Source organism: Ambystoma mexicanum, chromosome 2q, assembly GCF_040938575.1.
Source record: "Ambystoma mexicanum isolate Mex_15411 chromosome 2q, UKY_AmexF1_1, whole genome shotgun sequence".
Taxonomy (NCBI): Eukaryota; Metazoa; Chordata; class Amphibia; order Caudata; family Ambystomatidae; genus Ambystoma; species Ambystoma mexicanum.
Window position 1 is genome coordinate 460,425,414 of NC_090924.1, and position 21,090 is coordinate 460,446,503.

At 44.9% G+C, this 21,090-nt stretch overlaps 1 protein-coding gene across 1 annotated transcript in view; it reads left to right on the forward strand.

Moving 5' to 3' along the window:
- LOC138569525 (adiponectin receptor protein 2-like) overlaps positions 1-21,090 on the forward strand; it is a 336,710-nt gene that overhangs the window by 44,885 nt on the left and 270,735 nt on the right. Inside the window, exon 2 of the mRNA XM_069647575.1 lies at positions 9,498-9,676. Within this exon, the coding sequence (XP_069503676.1) occupies positions 9,572-9,676 (105 nt within the window). The 5' untranslated portion in view covers positions 9,498-9,571. The remainder of the gene's footprint in view (positions 1-9,497; positions 9,677-21,090) is intronic.

Sequence of the window (21,090 nt, forward strand, 5' to 3'; positions counted from 1 at the left end):
GCGAAGCCATGAACACCCAAGGATTTTCTGGGGCTAAAGGGTTGGTTCCATTTACTGATAACGTTCCCTTATCTATTGGAGATTATGATCTGTCAGTCCCACTTTTGTATTATAGTGCCTCACCAGTAAATATACTGGGGAGAGACATAATGAACAGGTTGAATATGACGATCTCCTTTACAGAGGATGGCATAATTTGCTCTACTCCAGGGATTAACATGCTCGCAGCACGACAGATTTTGCAAGCATACTGTGGACAGACAGCGATTAGGGCGGAGCCACTGGATGGCGAGATATTCCAATATGGCACAGACATGGCATTTGCATGGATGCCAGGGATAGAAGGGAAAATATGGAGGAGGCCAGCAGCCTATCTATTCCGACCAGAAACACCAGCTAATGAACTGGAAGGGAAGGTGTTTGCAGTGGACATTGAGAGCATTATTGCAACAGCTGATTATGTTGCTGTACACGCCCAAGATAAAGAAGGGAGAGCCTGGAGGGCGGTGATAGCACTAGCAGAAGGGTGTAGGCTGACCCAGGTGTCAGATGAAGAGCTGTTCTCAGAAGAAAAGGAAGAAAATGAAATGGTGTTCATGATGAGTGTAGAAATATGGCTAAGAGTGGCTCACAAACAAGTAGCACAGAAAATTGCAATGGCACTTGAGGCACCCGCAGGCACCCCAGTCCCATTTTTTAAGGAGGATATGTCAAAGGTGCCCAAATCATTATGGACTATTAGCCCTTATGACGTGGGATGCATAAAAAGCATAGGGGGTGTAAGGATAAAATTGAAAAAAGGTGCCATATTACCAAGAGTGAAACAGTACCCATTGTCAAAAGAGGCAGATGAGGGCATATATGAAACCATAACGGCCCTTATAAACAATGGCATATTGGTCCCCTCAGAATCACCATGTAACACAGCTGTGTACCCGGTGCGCAAGGCTAAAGGGGGGTCTTGGCGTTTCATACAGGACCTCAGACCCTTGAACAACATAGTAGAAGCAGAGTATCCAGTAACAGCAAACCCGGCCACAATATTGTGTGGCATTCCAGCAGAAGCATCACGATTTACAGTGATTGACCTTAAAAATGCTTTTTTCTCAATACCATTACACCCAGACTCACAAGATTTGACAAGCTTTACTTACCGAAATACAAAGTGGAAACATACCAGATTACCACAGGGGTATTGTGAATCACCCTCAATTTTCAATAGAGTAATACAGATGGATTTGGGTAACGTTGAGGTGGAAAGCACAGTGTTACAGTATGTGGATGACTTAATAATTTGCAGTACAAACGAAAGCAAATGTAGAGAGGACTCCTTAAAAATGTTGACAATATTGGCTGAAAAGGGGTATAAGGTAGACATGGAAAAGATACAATACTGTCAGGAACAGGTACTTTACATTGGCCAACTGATATCTCAACATGGAAGAAGGATTGCACCACAAAGAGCACAGGCCATCTCAAGCACTCCCGTGCCACAGACTGTGAGAGAACTGCAGCAATTTCTGGGGCTGTGCAACTACTGTAGAGCATGGGTATTTGATTATAGCTCATACATAGGACCCCTGCTTGAGGGTTTGAAGGAAGCAAATAAAGGGGAGAAAAAGTTGGGATGGACTATGGAAATGAGGGAGGCATTTGACGAATTAAAGGACGCGATATCAACTGCTCCAGTACTGGCATCCCCAGACTATGAGCGGCGCTTCTTTATATTTTCACATTGCGACTCAGCAGTGATGAAAGCAGTGTTGGCCCAAAAAACTAGCATGGGCTATAAACCAGTAGCATTTTACAGCGGTCACTTAGACCCTATAATGTTAGGCCACTTCTCTTGTGAACAAGGTCTCGCTGCAGCTGCTTTTGCAGTAGAAAAAGCATCAGCAATAACTATGGGGTGTCCAACTACACTATTTGTGGAACATGCATTATTTGCGATATTGAATAAACCTAAGTCCACACTAACAACACAGAGGGCATCAGGTTATGAGATTATTTTGTCTAAAGCTGAACTAGCAATTGTTAGATGTAGCACGGTTAACCCTGCAAGGTTCCTAGCAGAAGTAATAGAAGAGGGAGATTACGCCCACGACTGCACCCAAGTAACTGAAATGTACTCATGTACTAGGAAAGTTGAAGAAAACGCACTAGAGGGAGGTGAGCTTTTGTTTATTGATGGGTCATCAACTATTGATCAAGGAGATGGGATACGAAGGACTGGGGCAGCAGTAGTAAAAATGATGGAGGCGCCGGTGTGTGTGGCTATGAAGTGTGTACAATTACCACAGCATTACTCTGCTCAAGCCGCGGAACTCGTTGCACTAATATTGGCATTAAAGGAAAGTTTTAATAAAAGAGTAACTATATATTCTGACAGTGCATATGTTACATCAACTGTCCACTCAGGGCTATCAAAATGGAGAAGAAGAGGGTTTAGGAGAGCTGATGGCACTCCAGTACAACATGCCCTCTTGTTGGCTGAACTAATTGAAGTAATAAACGACCCCCAAGAACTAGCCCTGGTAAAATGCACCGCACACACAAATGGAGAAGACTACGTATCAAAAGGTAATGCAGCAGCAGACGCACATGCGAAATATGCTGCATATTTTGGTGAGATATGGAACCCCACAGACTCACAGAGAGGGAGAGGGAGGGGAATAGCTAGGGAGATGTTAATAAGAGAAGGGTACACCCATCTCCCAGCCACACAGATTATGGAACTACAAGCGGCTGCACCAATGGCCGAAAAAGAGGTATGGGTGAAAAGAGGATGCACAATGTCACCAACTGACGCACTATGGCGCCAGGGTGGCACTGGGAAAGTTGTAATACCGTTGGCACTGTTAAATACCGCCCTGAGCCAATTACATCACCCTGCCCATACAGGCAAGGAAATAATTGCAGCACGAATTAGAGAAGATTGGTTTTGTCCTGAGTTAACCTCTCATGTGTCAAATTTTATCAGCAATTGCCTCACATGTCAACAGTTTACGGCCGGTCATACTTTAAAAGTGATAAGAGGTATCATACCCCGGCCAGAAGGACCTTTTCGGCACCTTCACATTGACTATGTTGATATGATCAACATATGTCAAGGTAATAGGTATATGATTGTAGTAGTATGCCCATTTTCTAGGTGGATTGAAGCAGGGCCCTGTTCACACCCTGATGCGTTTAGAGCAGCCAAATTCATAGTAAGGGAGGTCTTCCCCAGGTGGGGAGTGTGCGAGGTGTTAAGATCAGACAACGGGCCCCATTTCGCAAACGAAATGTTCCAGCATATCACATCCCTGCTGAACATTAAACACAAATTTGCATGTGCATACCACCCACAGGCTAATGGTGTATGCGAACGCCTGAATGGCTTATTGAAGGAGGCAATTGCTAAAATACAACAAACAACAAAGAAAAGTTGGTTGTATTGCCTTCCGTTAGCATTGTTTGAACTTAGAAACAGGCCAGGGTCCGACCACCACCTCACCCCACACGAAGTGGTTACTGGACGCCAAATGCGCCTTCCCCTAACACCAACGTCAAGGGCATTCACCGACCACGAAAGTTCAGCGAATGTGTTAGGTGATGAAATGTATCAATATGTGTCTTCTTTGATTACTAGTGTCGTGTTTGTGTCTCAACAGCTCGAGCGCACACGGGGCGGGTCTACCAGCAACCAAGAAAAAGACGAAAATACAGAATTGGGAAAGGAGAACTTGTGCAAACTTGCCAAAGGTGACCACGTACTACTTCGCAATTTCAATAGGAAGTGGAACCAGAAGAGGTTCACTGGCCCCCATCTGGTAGAGGACGTATCAACAAGAGCAGTAAAACTAAAAGATAAGCGTGCCTGGAACCACCTACATGACGTAAAGATCTACAAACTGCAGACCCGCCCCAGCGCCAACGACAGATCCATTGGAAGAACAGCAACCACATCCCCTACAGCGGAAGAAAGTTTAACCACAGACAACGACCCAATTGTTCCCTCGGAGACAATAACTAACGAAGAAGGGAGTGATCCCCATACTGCCCACCCCATGATCACTCGCTCAAAGAGTAAAAATACTTCCGCCATTTGAGCACAAACCCCCCCATTGACTGCTAAGTACAGTTGTAACTAAAACTGAAGGATATGCTTGCACTAATACACATGTAAACACGTGAATGTTCTCTTTTTTCTCTCGCACATACAGGAACTGCGTAATATTGTATTGTTAAGAAAGCTAATTAACAAATTCAGTGTGCAGGTGTAGATGGTGCTGCCAGACGATAATTACCCAGAAGAATTGTCACACCAGTTCGTATACGAAATAAAGAGGCCAACATACTTAAAAAGGAGAAGGGTACGTGTCTACTACACAGCCTTCCTCCTGGCCATAGAATATCACATGCCCCACCTCCACCCATACTTGCCGGTCTTAAGAGACCCATCACTTAGAGTAGCGTGGGAGCAGCTCTTCGCCTGGGCACTGAATGACTACTTGATAGGGAGAGCTTAAAACTAACATTTAATAACAAGCACTTTTGAGAATTTTTAGGCGGGCAACTGTAACGTCGCAAGAATAAGCTGCCAGGACTGCAGCAAGGTAAGAGCAAAATGCCGGTGAAATTAGCACATGTAATAAAAATAATAGGGATTTTTATGATCACCGGGTTCTTGGCTGCCTCTGTCTGGCAGTACAGCTATGCTATCGATTTTATTGCTGCGCACAAACTTAATATACCCCCGCCCTCTGCTGCAACAGGTGTTACGTCAGGTGGTAATAGTAACATTGCACCCAAGCAAAATAGAGTTAAACGCAGCACATACTCAGACAATAAAGGTATTGATAATTATGTACAAGATTCAGCACATGTCACAAACAACATATGGTACCAGCACATGACCCGCATTGGTAAGCAGACAACTGAGGATAGCTGTTACGTTTGCTCATTAATACCATACGCCATGAGCGCCTCACGAACATTTGTTGCCACAGAAATAGATGAAAAAACAGCACAGTGCATAATATATTTGGCCCTGTTCCAAACGAAAGGAAGATTTCAAGGAACAGTGGTGCACATGACATGGAAAACGCGAGACTCATACCCATATGAAAACAACTTCCTCAAGACCTATCTGAGTTATCACAAGACCAGTTTACATGCCGAAGCATTCAGGTACATAACAAGTGGCCCTGCAAAAGGAGAAACAAAGAAGGTAACACTGCAGTATCTACCATGTGATTGGTACGCCACTGAAGTTCCGGGTAAACAAGGATGCTGGGAAAGGCCGCTACTGACGATAACAGGAAAGGTGTATCTGGACAACAGCTGGGAGATAGGAGTAATTGGCAGCAACATGGTAACAAAAGAAACTATCTCAACCATCGAGACACACAATCATCGATGTTGGACGACGTGGATCAAGTTCGTACCTATGCTCACGTGGGTAGAAGAAGATGAAGACCCAATAACAATATTACCATTGACTGCGCCCAAAGTATGCTACCAGCATAAAGGAGAGGTGGATGTAGGATATAACACCAATTGTGCAAGTGTGATGGAGTTACCTGAGGGGGGTGCGGGAACAGCAGTAATAATGGACCATTATTGGGCCTGCGGAGAAAAGGCATATCATACACTGCCTCCCCTGTGGAATGGTGTGTGCACAATGGTACACGTCAATGTACCATCACTAGTGGTACCTAAGAAGCATGTCAATGTGGCGAAATTTCCTAAAATGGATGAAGGGGATAAGAGACGAAAGAGATCTGCACCACTCCAGAAGAAGCAAGAGAACAAGACCAACAGCGAGGATACTGTCCTAAATAGGAGAAAACGACAAGGAGAGCCACTGACAGGAAATTACCTGTGGGGAAGGTCGGAAACGGAACTAACGTCAATACCGCCAGAACACAGACTATTCAGCAGAGCAGCAATGTTTTTCTCCTCAATAATACATCCGGGACTGCAGGCATACGCAAACGCAAAATGGCTCCAAATAACAAGATGGGAACTAATGATGACCATCAATTCAACAGTAAATGGGTTCAACGCAATTAAAGAGGAGCTGCGAGCTGTAAGGATGGTAGCACTACAGAACAGATATGTACTGGACCTTCTCACAGCAATGGAAGGAGGAGTTTGTGCAAAGATAGGACAATCTTGCTGCACGTTCATACCTGCCAACGATGCTGACAATGGTACGCTGACAGAAGCAGTTTCACAATTGGCCCAGATGCACTCTAAAATGATGGACGAGAGTAACGGTGTAAACAAGGATAAGAGCTGGTTCTCACTATTATGGTCATGGATGCCATCTTGGCTGTCGGATGGACTGAAAATAATAGTGGGGTGTACTATTTTGGCTGGAGCTACTCTGATCATAATTAAATTTTGGAAAGCCCGAAAGGCACGCACGGCTGACGAGTTGCTTGAAATGGTGGGAATGCACCCCTTGATGCCCGCAGATGATGGTCAGCATACAGGGGTGATAATACAAGAGAGAGAGAAGCTGCGCACACAAATCATCACCAACCATCTAGATCCACCATCAGTGAAGATCGAGAACCCAAGGAACCCCAGGAGCTACATAGGAAGATGGGTATACTGTACTCCTGGAGGAACATGTGAATACATGTATTGGTCGTTTGAAGATCATGTAAACCATTATGGACATCTCGGAGGGATAACTAAGATATGGAGGGTAAGAGGAGATAACGAGAAGGATATGTTTGTGGTCGACAAGTCGTCCAGAGGGGGGACTGAAGTGGGAGAATGGAAGACCAGGCTCCCGTCCTTCACCTCTCGCGCTTGGCCTAGAGGGTCACGGCCCAGACACCCGCCGCGAGAAGAGTTTGTCCAGTTACCAGACGACCAGGTACCATGGTACAGGAACATACGGATGTGTCCACCTGTTTGCCCAGCAGCCCGCACTGGCCATGCCGACACCTGCGGCTCGGATCAGCTAGACTAAAAAACCACACGTCGTTAGAGATGCCATGACGACCTAGACAACTGGAAGCACATCTGTACAAATGTACACACCTAACATTCCCACAACAATCTACACGAAGAACATACTCAGTGCTCTGACGTAGGCGACAGGCATATTCACGGACGTGCATCTTTATTATTTTTACATAGGCTTTCAGAATGCAGAAACGCAAGATGCATCATGAATTCATCTATAACGCCGCTTGCTCACGCTTCTCTTGAAACCCGTTACCACCATGAGAGGTATAATAGAAACACGATACTGGTCATGGAAATATACGCCACTATAACCTAAAGCACCCATGCCCGAAATGGATCACTTATACACCAGGCCCAAGTAGGCCTCAGGCAAGAGTTCCCGTGGACATTAACAAAGCAAAAGTCAGGTTGCTGATCCCGCAGAATGAGCCTGGTGGAGCAACCAGCCAAGGTCGCAATGTTGCAAACCCACATCCAAGAACAAATCCTCAAAGGCATGATGTTGCAACCTTGCACTCCGCGTACCAACGTTAGAATCATATCTACATATTAAACCAGACACACAGTGGAAAAGCAATATTAATTGTGCAGAATTCTGCCTCAAACACGGTCCCGCCTCACGTGACCAAGCCGAACCTGACGAGATGCCAAAGCCCAGGAGAAAGAAAGGCGTCTGGGTCCCTCGCTACGAGACATAGGCCGATACACTTGAAAGGCTCAATGGACATCTGCTACAGTGGGAGCGGTCAGCCTTCCACCTATGAATAAATCCTCACATTGTCTGCACGTACCCTTATTGAAACATTGTTGCAAACACAGGTGCACCGAGAGCTGGGAACAACGGTGGTCCCAGGCTGGGGAGCTCACGGATGCACCAATCAGAACATGGGGCTCTTATCTCAGACGTCAGTAACATTAGCCAATCCTCAGGAGTCTTCATGTAACAATTCTTATGTATCTAATTATAGGGACAACCCAGATATACCACCTGACTACACCTTGACCACTAATATCATTCTCTATATGTGTACTATACTAACCCTACCACTCGAGCAACCAATTAAGAATTGCGATAGGTTTTTTTGTTAACTTTTTGAAGTGACGCAAGTAGCGCGTCATATTACAATAAAAAGGGCCTGCGAGCCCCACGAGTGTGTGTGTCAGGACGAACGCGTACGCTCCTTGACCCATCCCTGCCGTTTGCATAATAAACAGCAGAAGTTGCCTTGCTCCTTGTGTGTGCCTCATACTCTGTCTCGATCCGAGATATACACGGGAGGAGTTGGGGCCTCCCTGCCCGGAGGTCTGCGGACGGCCCGGCCGACCCCGGCAGAATTTCCCCCCGACAATACCAATACATTTTGATCCTATATTTTATCAGCTAGATCTATTATGTTTTCAAATGTGCTATTCAATCTATGGAAGGACACACGAGTAAGTTGTCTTGCTAAAATGAATTACTCATATATGCTGACGATATATTAATGATATTTCTGAATGTAATAATGAAGTGATAACTTGACCATTTGGAATGCAATATTGAATCTATTGTATATTTGATATGATAATGTGTCAAAGGTTTACGTTAGCCACTTGACACAATGAATAAATCAAAAAGATAAGATCAATGATGCAAATGTGGATGACAACAGTGGGATGGAAAACATTTTATAATGTCAGCGCAAGTACAAAGCTGATCATGTTTCCAAAGACAGTAGTAAGGCCACGATGGGCCTTGAAGTAGGAGATTTTGTGAGACTCAAATGGGGAAACTATGGAGGGAAAGGTAAAGCAAGCTATTCTGGGATAATGAAAGTGTTCAAGAACACTGAGGTTATATGGGGGGTTTGTGGCGAATACTAGCAGAGTGGCCGAGTGCAAGACTACTAAGAGAGACGTTGGTGTTGCAAGAAGGAAAGGTGAAAGACTGTGGCACTTCAGTGAGAGAAGTGAGAAGCAAGGGGAAGATGAGCTGGAAGCGGAGGGGTCCCAGGCAGCATGGAAGGGAATAGGGTTGTTATTCAGATACAGTTGCAGGAAGAGGTGAAGATCAGAAGATGGGAAAGAATTATGTGAGAAGAGAGATTAGTGCAAATGTGGCAAACTCTGATTATGCTACATGATTATGTTAGGTTCAGGTAAAGTGGAAATTGTAACATGCATTATGTTTTGTGCACCCTTATATGTTAAGCATATGGTTGACTGTTATGTGCAGGGTATATGTTCACTCTTCTTCTTTCCTGCCAATATGCTCAGCAGGGGCATGTATAGTATTTGCCTTATACGTGGGGAGTTAGCAGCGTGATGTACATGACATTGCTAGCTAGATGGGATGTCACATAGAATGGAACCTGATAAGGGTTCTAGTAGAGAGTTCTAGGAGAGTCAGTTAGTAGAGAAGGCAGATGGAGAAGGAGCTGATGTATGCAGTGTTTATGATTATCAAATACTTAAACCAAACTGAAAGACCTGAGTGATAGATCACTGACATAGTGACACCATTAACATGCTGCTCTTGTCCCTCACAGGTGACGGCATGGGAGAGAGAAGGTGTCAGCGTTGAACTCTACTGCACCATTGTGGCCTCCTTCCACCTGAGGATATGGCTGCTCTTGAGCCAGAATCCACCACTTTCGAGGCAGACCAGGCAGCAGGGGAGGTCCAAACACCTCTGGGCAGCCGGGGCAATGGTCATTGCCGAAGCATGGTAAGCACAATGATGGCGGGAGGCCTCTTGAATGTATGTGGAAGGGGGTTTTCTTGACGGGTTGGCTCTCAGGCTGAATGGTTTATACTGTACATTACCAAGCAAAGCCTGTCCGTTTGAAACAGTGGCCTGCAGCAAGCACAAAAGGCAGGTGCTTGCACCTTCAGTGGTAGATAGTTTTCATGTTCAAGTATGACTGAAACAGTTGTATTTTTTAGATGATCTGTTTGGCTCGCTCTATATCATCTTCATTGTATAGGAAGCCTTTTTGGGGGGAGCCACATTAACTCCCTATATGTGATCATGTTAGAAGAACCATCTGGCCAATTGGTTAATATATTGTGTCCTGGCCCTGAAAAAGCTTTGTTCAGTGCAAAAGGTATGCCTACCCCATGAGTAACTTCACTGGGCTAACGTCTTCAAAAAAGGCTTTTTTCTTATGAAATTAAAACCTACCCCAAAAGGCCACAATCTGGGTTAATTCTGTAGCAAACCATCCTCATATGAGAGGGAACCCCACAGGGATCTTCAATGGGACCTGCCCTGGAGAATTTGGTAGGCTGTCAAAGCATTCTGACACAGAGGGTCCCATGTTGCACTGTACATAAGGTGGGACCATGAGCAGCCAGCTCATTCCAATTTCATGGTATGGTTACAAGCTGCCCTGAGTAAATGCCAGTGGGTGTTGAGAAGGCGATTGCTGTTTAACAGCGGGTGGGTTCCACTTTCCAAGTTTAGAGAATCACGGTGGAGCATCTACCAAACTTATTTTAATCTACAAGACAATCTACATTGCAAAGCAAAATGAAAAAAAAAATAGCAAACACCTATACAACAAAAACTATGCTCCTTCCAAAACCAAAAGGAAAAGCACTAGAATATATGTTTAGATCTTTAAAAAGCATTTCAAATATCATTTAAAACCATCTCTATAAAACAGCTTGTGAGAATATGCTACACTTTCCTGTCATATAACGGCAGTCATGGAAAACAAAGAGAGATGCAAGCAATGGCAAATCAATAGATGTTGGTGGGCACCTGTTGGGTTTAGCCTGAAATGAATGCCCCAATATTGCTCTTGCATGACTGGTATAGTCACAAAAATGCTACAATAGAACCCCACATGTGCAGGTCCTGTGACCCTATACCAGGGGCAGCCTCAAACGCCCCAAGTAAGGCTCACACGTGACTGGTATAGTCACTGCATGGAAGGCATGGCTGCTTTCACCTTGAGCCTGCATGGGAACAGGAAATCAAGAGCACATTGAGGCTTGGACAATGAAGAAACGGCCACGAAGCCAACTGTTGGGGGGACTTATCAAAGTTCCAAGACACTTCATTATTCAACTCATCTTTGTTTTTTCAACAGTAGGCGCACATTGAATGCTTCCTCAGTTGCTAGTAGGGGTGTACCGAAATTCGGCTTCAAGTAAGAATTTGGCCGAATTCCGACTGAAAATTAGACATTCTTCGTTATTTTATTTATTTGACATTTGTAAGAAGTCTGTACAGCAGAAAATGTTTCCAGGCCCCACAAGACAGGGAGAGGGGGGAACAAGGAGGGTAAACAACAATAATGGCCCTACTGGGACTGGGCCTTGTGACATTCGGATTGTGCAAGTGCAGCAACAGGAGGGGAAGGTCAGGGGGAGGGGGGGTTCAGGTGAGGGGAAGTTAAGGGGGAAGGGGAAGGAGTAAAGGTCAGCTAGCGCGAGGAGGGAGGGTGAGCCAGACAAGTAGTCTAGTCTGGGTAGCATGCCCAGAGGTAAGTGGTGGAAGGGGGAGCAGCAGCTGAGTGGGTGCTGTGGGTACGTGCCAGGGGGAACACAAGGGCAAGTGCGCAGGGGGACGGGATAGGTTAGTGCGGGGATGGCGGTGAACCAGACTCAGTAGTCTAGTCTGGGGGGAGTGCCCAAAGGAAAGTGCTGGGAGTTGGTGCTGAGGCAGGCTGGTCGGTGAAGGGTCTGTGCCCTGTATGACTCAGAAGGGAGCTGGCAGCCAGTCGCAGCAGGGGCCCTAAGCAAGGAAGGGGCAGAGGGTAGGAGGAGCAAAGGAAGGTCTTGAGAAGCTTCTGGGAACTTAGGGAGGTCCGGCTCAAGTCTGAGAGGGGCAGGGAGGCCATTCCAGAGGGAGGCTCCTGCCGATGCAAGAGATCTACCCCCACTCTCTGCTTGGAGAATCATCTAACCTGCAGAGAGTTAGAGCTAGACGACCGAAGGACTCCAGCTGGAAGGAATTTAGGGAAATAAAGTTGGATGTAACACTGTCCGAGGCCCCAGAAATCCTTGTGGATGATACAGAGGGTCTTGAACTTGATCCTTGCAGCCACCGGGGGCGAGTGGAGAGATTTTAGGGCTGGAGCGAGGCGGTCCCTGGGCTTGAGGCCAGGAATAAGTCTCACAGTCCTATTTTGGATTAGTTGAAGGGGGCGGAGGGAGGATAATGGAAGGTTGAGGAAGAGGCTGTTGCAATAGTCCAGCCTAGAAAGGATCAGATTAGGTTCGGCTGGACTGTTGGGCAGCCCAGTGTGCACCAGTTTTATGGGTAATATGGACTGATGTAGTGAACTTAGCGTACTGGTATGTTTTAAAACAATGTTATTGGACCAAAGTGCTTTAAAAGGCACCATTTAGCCAGGGCCTGTGCACAGATATTTTCTGCGCTAGATGAAAGTTAACTTTGCTGTCTCCCTACAGGGCCGTGTACTGACTATACCATCCCCTCGTGCCAAATGTGTGCTCACCTATTCAAATACATGACGTACCCACCACATTCAAAGGCTGCAGTTTTATCTCTCTTGCACATACAATTATGTTTCAGGAAACTTCCTTAACTCACTAAACAGGTACAGCACTGGCAGAAACAGTGCAAACGATATTCACACACAGAAAAGATGAGACATGCAGCAGACAATGTCCAACTTGTCTGACATTCAGGAAAAATGCATTATGGGAAACATTTAAGTGACCCCCACACACAGAACAGGCACAGAATAGGGTGGAGCATTGAAAGCTTCCATGTGCTGTTGAAGACGAAAACGATTTGAGTCCCTGAATAAAGACAGGGCAGACATATTATTCCATCAAGGAACACACACATTAAAAGAGGAGGTGGACCTACTTAAGAAAGGGTGTTTTGATAGGGCTTATTCTATCACCTTTCATTCAGAAATCTAGAGGAGGCTTTATCCTGCTAAAGAAGGCACTCAGATGTCAGGTAGTGAAACCGTGGAGGGACCAGAAGGGAAGGCATGTCTTTATGAATGTGAAGTTGTAGGAAGTGGCTTGTATTGTTGCAACATCTTTGCCCCGAGTAAAGGACAATGCATTCTTTCGCCAGCTGAGCTGACCAGGAACTCCCTTGATTTCGGTTCTGATCTGAACATTACCTTTGAGGCAGAGCTTGGCAGGTGTGCAAGTAGCAGACCCACAGACAGGAGTTATACGAAGGAGTGTAGGAAATTAGTAAGCCAACTTAGTAGACTCCTGACGGTCGATTTACCTGGGTATAAGAACTCACCTTCATCTGAGAGGTTCACGCTAGATACTCGAGAATAGACTACAGGTGGGTATCTAAGGACCTGATAATATGTTTCAAGCAGATATTGGGATTATTTATGCATCGAACCATGCAAGCATCGCATGCAAAGTGTCTTTAATTTGAAATGAAACCCTTCCCAATCCATTCGGGAGATTAAATGGATACCTCCAATCAGTCGGCTGCTTAACCATGGACATTTGAAACTTCAGGGACAATAATATAAATTCAATTGCTAGTCAGAAATTACCTTGGGATGCTTTGAAGGCCCTCTTTAGGGGGTCGATAAACATTGTGACAGCGGGGAAGAAAGATATGGCCTCGTATCTCATAAGATATGGTGGTATCTCGGTGGTAAATATGCGGATTTATTCTTACCGGCACTTGGCCCAGTGGTATTACCACCGGATTACAAGTGTTGGTAGGCAGAGTTAGTCCCAATTAATTGGAGTGCATAGGACTCCAGAGTATGGTGGAATTACCGCTGACGGTAATTCTGCCGAAATTGCTGTATTTTGGCAGCAAGGCGGTGAACCCTCCACCTCTCCGCCAAACTAAAGAGGCCCATAGACTTAAAGAGGAGGGGAAGCTACATGAATTATACTTGAAAGGGAAAAACCTAAGGAGGACCACGATGATGATGCCCCACGAGACCTGGTTAGATCTAGGAATGCTCTGACGAGCCGAGCAGAATACTTTTTGGGTGAAAGTAAACAATACTTCTCGGAATATGGAGAGAAAGAAAGCAGGTTGATGGCCTACAGGCTAAAGCAAGTCGAGGTGGCAGATTGCAACAGGAGCAGCATGTTTAGTTGCGATTAATTTACTATTTTTTTATTTTTTTTAAATTAAAGTTTATTTTATTTCTCAAAGTCAGGCTGATACACAACCATGTGCTGAGAACCTTTCTGCTCTCAGCTCGAACATAGCACAAGCACACTCAGGGAGGTCCTGGCCTGTATGCCCCCTTGCAAAGACAAGAACCCAATCATAAGACAGCAGGCCCAACTTAACAAAATGAAGTGACTAGCAGTCAACACTTTAACATCGAAACACTTTTCTGTCCAAACTTATATGTATGGATGGTATTTACAAAATGTCTGTTAGGGTAACATTTGTCATAAAAAATGGAAATGTGCACACCGCGGAGTGTGCTTTTGAGCTATTGAGTGATTCAGTCACACACATCTTTTACCACTGGCCTATTTGTCATAATGATCTGTGGCCATTCCCATTTTCCCAAAATGCTCTTTGTTATGCAAAGCAGACACTACCCTCGTCGGTTTTATTTTTTCCCTCTCAATTCTAACTACATTCCCTTCTAATCAACACACACATATACTGTGCGAAGCAATCACTTCCCACACAAACGTTCATGTGCAAATTACACACAACATGCATTTTTTAAACTGCTTAACAATCAATCAGGGTTTCCTTCCTGAAAAGTAAAGGTAAAAAATGAAGCATCCTGTTACAACATTAAAACCATGCTTAAGTTAAGAACTGAGTTCCGGGGGGGGGGGGGCAGATGTTTAGAAATATGCAGTACTCTCCATTGTTTTAGTGCCATGTGACTGACCAAAAAGAGCAAGCATGAAATAGATGTAAAATGACGAAGGGAACATCTAAATGCACCAGTGCAGGAAGAAGCCTGGGAAATGATACGCACAGCCACAGAGAATAAAAAACACAACATTGCCATTTCCGTGCTGTGTAGGAGGTGTCGTCCATTTAAACAAAGGTTGTTGCTCCCGTAATAAATGTAAATGAACTAATCTCATGAGGTCCACAATCACCCTGATTTGGGTGTCTCTATCGTAAGTAATTTTTTGCAGGAATCTCTGGCAATCATCCCTTGCACCTTCATGTGGAATGCTGGAGTAGGGAGGTCGCAGCCAACGTTGCCAGGACTGCATTAGTTGTAATATGCCCTATTTCTTGAATCTTACTGAGAATGTTTTTGTTGTTTGTTGCATCCTCACTTGCATCTCATATGTGCTCATTCCGATGCCTTTTGTTCTTCCTACGTTCACGTGTGCAAATAACGGTTTGTTTCTGGGCATTTAAAAGCGCATCCTGAATTCACAAATGGGATGTGCTTTTAAAATCACAGAAATGAGGTACATCCCCGTCATGATTTTTTAGAGTGTGACAGATGCAGTTTAAACCGCGGCTATGACACTTTCATTTCCATCCCCTAAACAGCTATGGAAATGTTTTTTCCCCCTGAGAAATCTTCTCCCAGCAGTGGTTGTTGGCAGTCTGTCATACATTAGTGTCAGTTGCATGCGCCCGGACACTAATGCATGGAAGGGGGCTGGGCAGGTTCTCTTTGTGCCAATATCCTGTCCGTCCTGAAATGCTCAGGTCGCCTTTGAGAATTGGGTGACTCGTGAATTTCAGAAAGAAATGCAAAGGAAATGCTTTCATTTGCGCTACTATTTGAGAAGCTGGCCGCTTGTGTCCTTTAAGTTTCAAAATAGACTCAACGTTTCTAGGTATCACATCAGTTAATGCGCTTATGCCAGGCCATGATTATCCAGTTTGTAAATCTCTGGCAGCAAATAGCCTGTCCCAGGAGATTCTTTGTTTGGTATGAGGCTCGGGCAGGGGCGTTGCTAGGGGGGGGGGGGCTAAGGGGGCTATAGCCCCTGATCTTTTGGTTGTAGCCCTGGATAGAATCTCAGGAGCTACAGCCAAAAGACTAGCTAGCCCCCAGTCCCAACAGTTCCGACATCAGTGTAGCCCCGGATCTTTTCCAGACCTAGCAACTCCCCTGGGCTCAGGATATGTTAACCAATATCACTGGACACCAACTTCACGATTTGTTCCGAGGTGGAGCAACACAGGTTTGATCCCCGGGTCCGCATTTACAAACCTCTGGGTATTAAGCACGTTATAAATAACCAATTACAATTATTATACTGCACAGTGGAGTCATCACTAAGTTCATCACAGTAACTTTTCCAGTTTTATTCTGATCTCTTGTTCTGGAGTGCTTCTAAGGTCCTTTTCTCTTTGTCGTGAAGTTCTGTTTAGTTAATTGCTGGTTGAGAAATCCCAGATTTTACACATTTTTTCTGGCAATCAATGTACGTTTCAAATTTGGGGTTCTGCCCATTAGCGTCTCAGTATGAGCATTTTTTATAATATTATAACTAGTGGTGGTCTTCTGTTCATCGTTCTGTCCATGTAAATATTCTTTGAGATGTAACCATCTTGTCTAGTCTTCAGTTCTCCATAAAGTTGAACTTGTACAGATCCTGATTGTGGCAGAGTGTTAGCCACCAAGAGAGTCCAGATAGGTCAGCGTCTGTGAGTTGGTGTTCAGAGAGGTTGATAACTGATAGTTGATTGGTAGCCTGGCCCCCCCATTGATTTCTCAGTCTTGCCGATGTTTTACATGTGGATCACAGGTTCAGGGGCTGTACTGGGCCTTACACATTCTTGAAGTATCTTATAGCTCGTTCCTTCAAGGTCAAGGAGTTTCTCTCATTCATTCCAACACTTTATTCAGCAATATGCCATCAAAGTTTACACATAAAATTTACATACAATAATGTATGTCAAAAAGCCTACCAGCATTAAAAAAATGACAATTAAATGAACAGTGTTATACATAAGCACAATTATACATATAATTTGAAAACCTCAAAACCGATTCAGATATTGCTTGAAGTTTAAATGTTTTTAAATTGACATTTTACAGAATGGCTTCGTTTTATAGTCAATTAAAAGCCCCCATTACCAACATCAAAGATTGACTTAATACTGTGCCTCCTTCACTACATTTTATTAAGAAAGCCTGCAACTGCAATTACAACGTCCTCATGCTCTGTTGATGCACGTCTCAACTCTCTCACTCTGTGATTCTTTCAAAATATATCAGATTTCAATATTGTAAATTCATTGGATTAGGAAAAATAAATAAAAAATGTTGTAAGGACTCTCATGCACTATTGCACTTTGGGAGTGCTGTCAGAAGGCAAAGTCCACTAGATCCAAAATCAGGGTTGGACTGGGCTTTCTTTTGTCCAATCACCTTTAGACATTTGCCTTTAAAAGAAGGGGTCTCCCACTCCTTCTTTGAATCATCTCTTGTCTTCAACCTTGAAGAAGATTTAGTTTGATCAGTGTATGGAGAGCCATTCTTTCCAAAGTCCTCCAGTTGTGAGGTCAAGACAGGCAGTCCAAGGCAGAGACAAGCCCTTCTCTCTAACCATCCCCAGGGTGTATTTCCAGTTTTAGCCATGTTCAGCCATGCTTAGGGCATGATTTCTGAGTGATATTCCAAGCCGTTTAGTCATAAGTCTTAAACATGAGCATTGTTTGAAATGCATTTGTATTTGTATTTTGTATTTTATTTGTATTTTATATAGTGCCTTAAGACAAGGCGCTGTAAAGAGAAACAGAAATGGTACAATAAAATGAGTAACATGAAAAATAAAAGCAATCTGTCACATTAACGAAGATGGAGAAGATGGGACTTCAACAACTTACGAAATAGAGAATAAAGAGAAATAGAGCAAAGGGAGAGAGGGAGAGCATTCCAATGTAAGGGAGCTAAGAGGGCAAAGGACCGAAAGCATGACTGAGGATGTGGAGCCACTAGAAGAAATTGAGAAGAAGATAACATTGAGAAGAGCATGTCTTTCTGGGCGAGGAGGCCACTGTCGATGATGGGGCGCGCAGCATTACTGAAGATGGTGCTACTGCCTAGACTCCTACTTTACTTTGCTAATGTCCCCTTTGCAATCCCGAAAGGTTTCTTTGTCAGACTGCATAGCATGTGTAGGAGCTTCATGTGGCATAACTCCAGAAATAGAGTGGTGTTGTGGAAGCTCCAGAACTCATATGCACAGGGAGGTATAAGACTGCCCAACTTTGAGACATACTTCATGGCTAGTCAGCTACAATTTGTGGCTAAGTGGCTGTCAGACAAACAAACATTAGAATCAAAACTGCTGGGTATGGCCGGCGCCCTGTTCTTCCTAAAGGAAATTATATGGATACTAGATTTGCATAAGACCAGTGAGAATCTACTGGTGCACCTAGGATGTGTTGTGTGGTTCAAAGCAAAACAACTGCTAGGTGGCGCAACACTATACTCTCCGCAGATACCACTGGTTGCATTAGGAAGGGAGGATATACAGAGCAGGAGGAATGTTCGGAAGTGTTGGGAATCTGTGGGAGTAGCCACAGTAGGGGATATACTTAAGGATGGGTTACCCCAAGGATTAGAGGAGTTGGTGGTGAACACTGGGATACATAGCGGGCAATACATTACACACGACAGACTTCTGAATAGTCTGAAACAGAGGTGGCCGATCTCCATTATGCCCCAGCAGCCGGATGAAGTGACTGAATCATTTTATGATGTCTCTGAAGGAGGACATGAAGTATCACGTATATACGAGCTATTAATATCTAAGGTGGGCGGGGAGATATATCAGATTAGACGGAAGTGGGAGTCGGACCTATGGGAACCATTTTCAGACGAAGGTTGGAGTAGTGAAATTGTACCATAAGAAGGTTTCAAGGAACACGAGACTACAAAAGATTCAGCTGTATGTGACACATAGGGCATACCTGACACCGGAAAAGATAGCCAGGTTTAGCCAAGCAGAGGTTCAGAAATGCCTGGAATGCGGGGAGATGGATGCGGACCTTGTACATATGTTTTGGGCATGTGGGGAAATTGGTAGGTTTTGGAGAGAGGTGGCACAGTTGCTAGAAAAAGCGGAAATCACTTTGGATGTGGATTCTCCCAAGGCTTGTCTACTGGAAGGGTTCCCGACGCCCAAAAGGACTCTGCATGTTAATAAACTGGACCTGGCGTATATCCTGGCAAAACGTAGAATAGCAATGGGTTGGAAAGCCCAAGCAAGACCTGTGGCACATGTGTGGGAGAGGGACTTGTTGAAATGGGCTAATGCAGAGACCACAGTGTGGCAAGAAACGTCCAGCAAAGAAGGGGCAGGGGGGAAGAGGGGTCGAATCATGGAGGTTGCTCATAGCCAGTCTGACAGTCTCCGAAAGTAGGACACAGGGAATGGGGGGGACCTCTGTATAGGAAGAGACTGTAGAAACGCAGATTGTGGGTGAGGAATAAAGTGAGAATAAAGGGTGCGGTGTAGGCCTAGACTGACAGGGAGTTGGGGGGTGGGATGTGGAGTTGTAATATTATTAAATGTGTGGTAATTGCCATGTAAATTGTTTGGTTGTGTTCAAATAAATAAAAATGTAAAAAAAAATAAAAGAAATTGAGGAGAAGACCGAATGGATCGATGGGGAGCATAGAAAGAAACAAGAGAAGAAAGATAGTCAGGTGCAAGATCATAAAGGGACTTAAAAACCAGACATAAAAAATTGAATTTCAGCTGAGAATAAAAAGATAGCCAACCAAGAGTAGAGAATACCTGATGCACTAACAGGACATGCCTCTCTGCCTGCCACAGTAGTACCCAGGATCTCATCGTGCTGAAGGACCCTTGCAGGTGTATGCCAGCCTCCCCATGTTTGGGAGCCCAAGAATAAGGATGACTTTTGCCCTGAGCCCCTGGAGTGGGACTGATAGCCCCTGAGAGCCACGACTGCCGGTATTCCTGCACCTTAACTATTGAACTGCTACGAGCCATGATTTGAGTGCGTTCAACCCCTTTTGGAACAACAGGACCCTCTGGAGCTGCCTTTGACACTCGCTGACCTGTGAACCGTAGTACTACATGTTCAAACCACTTCGCTGGTGCACCTCACCATGCCAGCCAAAGCGCATCATTGGCACTGCTTGTACAAAGAAGCATGGGCACAACCTAGAGCTGCTTCATCGCTGAACGTGTTGACGATCGAAGGGACCCTGTTGTTCTTCCCGAACCGTGACCTTCAAGCACAGCATTGAATTGATTCGCCTTGCACATCCTGACATCAGCCTGTTCTCCATTGAACCACGATTGTCAAACAGACATAAAAAAGGAGGAAGATTCCCCCTTCCCACTTCATTGGTTTTCATGAAGGGAGCTTCCAGCGAGCTTCTCTATGGATGGTCCTCCAGCCTTTGTTCGCTTGCCTCCTGTCTTCCAACCCCGATCAGAACTGCCCTTTTCTCTCCCAGCCAGCCTATTTTATAGTCACAGCCCACCAAAAGCAAGAAGCTACTTAGATCATTTTCTACCTATTAGCGTCAAGGGCGGGATGCCACTTAGCTCATTTTCTTTTGTTTATTTATTTCCTTTTTTAAAACTTTCTTTATTGCCATTTGAGTCTCTTGACGTGGGAGAAGATTGTGAGTCTAAAGCATCATTTGTTGAAAGCAGGTACGAGACGAATGGTACCCAGATGTCTGGCGGGCGCACGTGTAGTGGTAGAGTCTTGATGTAGTCGGTTTCCACATCCTGGCAGTAAGTTATGTCCTTCAACCAGAGCTCCAGACTTGGTGGAGGTCCTCTGCCCCAGTTGTAAGCAATTCTTCTTCGCTTTAGGACTAGCAGTAGGTCCGTCAGTTTTCTCACTGTCTTCGGTAGCGTCTGGGTCAGGCCCAGCAACGCCATTTTTGGTTCAAGAACTAGCTCTGTTCCTATTATTGCGGAAGTTCTTTCAAATACTGCGCCGCAAAAAGAGGCCACCCGAGGGCAAGACCATGCCAGGTGAAGGAAGTCGGCTGCAGGTGCCCCGCATCTGGCGCACTCTGCTGATATGAAGTCTCTCTGGGTGTGTAGTTTGGCTGGTGTGTGATAGATTTGATGGAGGTAGTTGAAGTGGATCAACTTGAATCTCGAGTTAATCGCTACTTTTTGAGTGAGCCTTAGTGTGTAGGTCCATTCTTCGTTCGAAATTGTGCTTTCAGGTGTTTTTTCCCATCTTTTTTTTGCGTTTGGGCA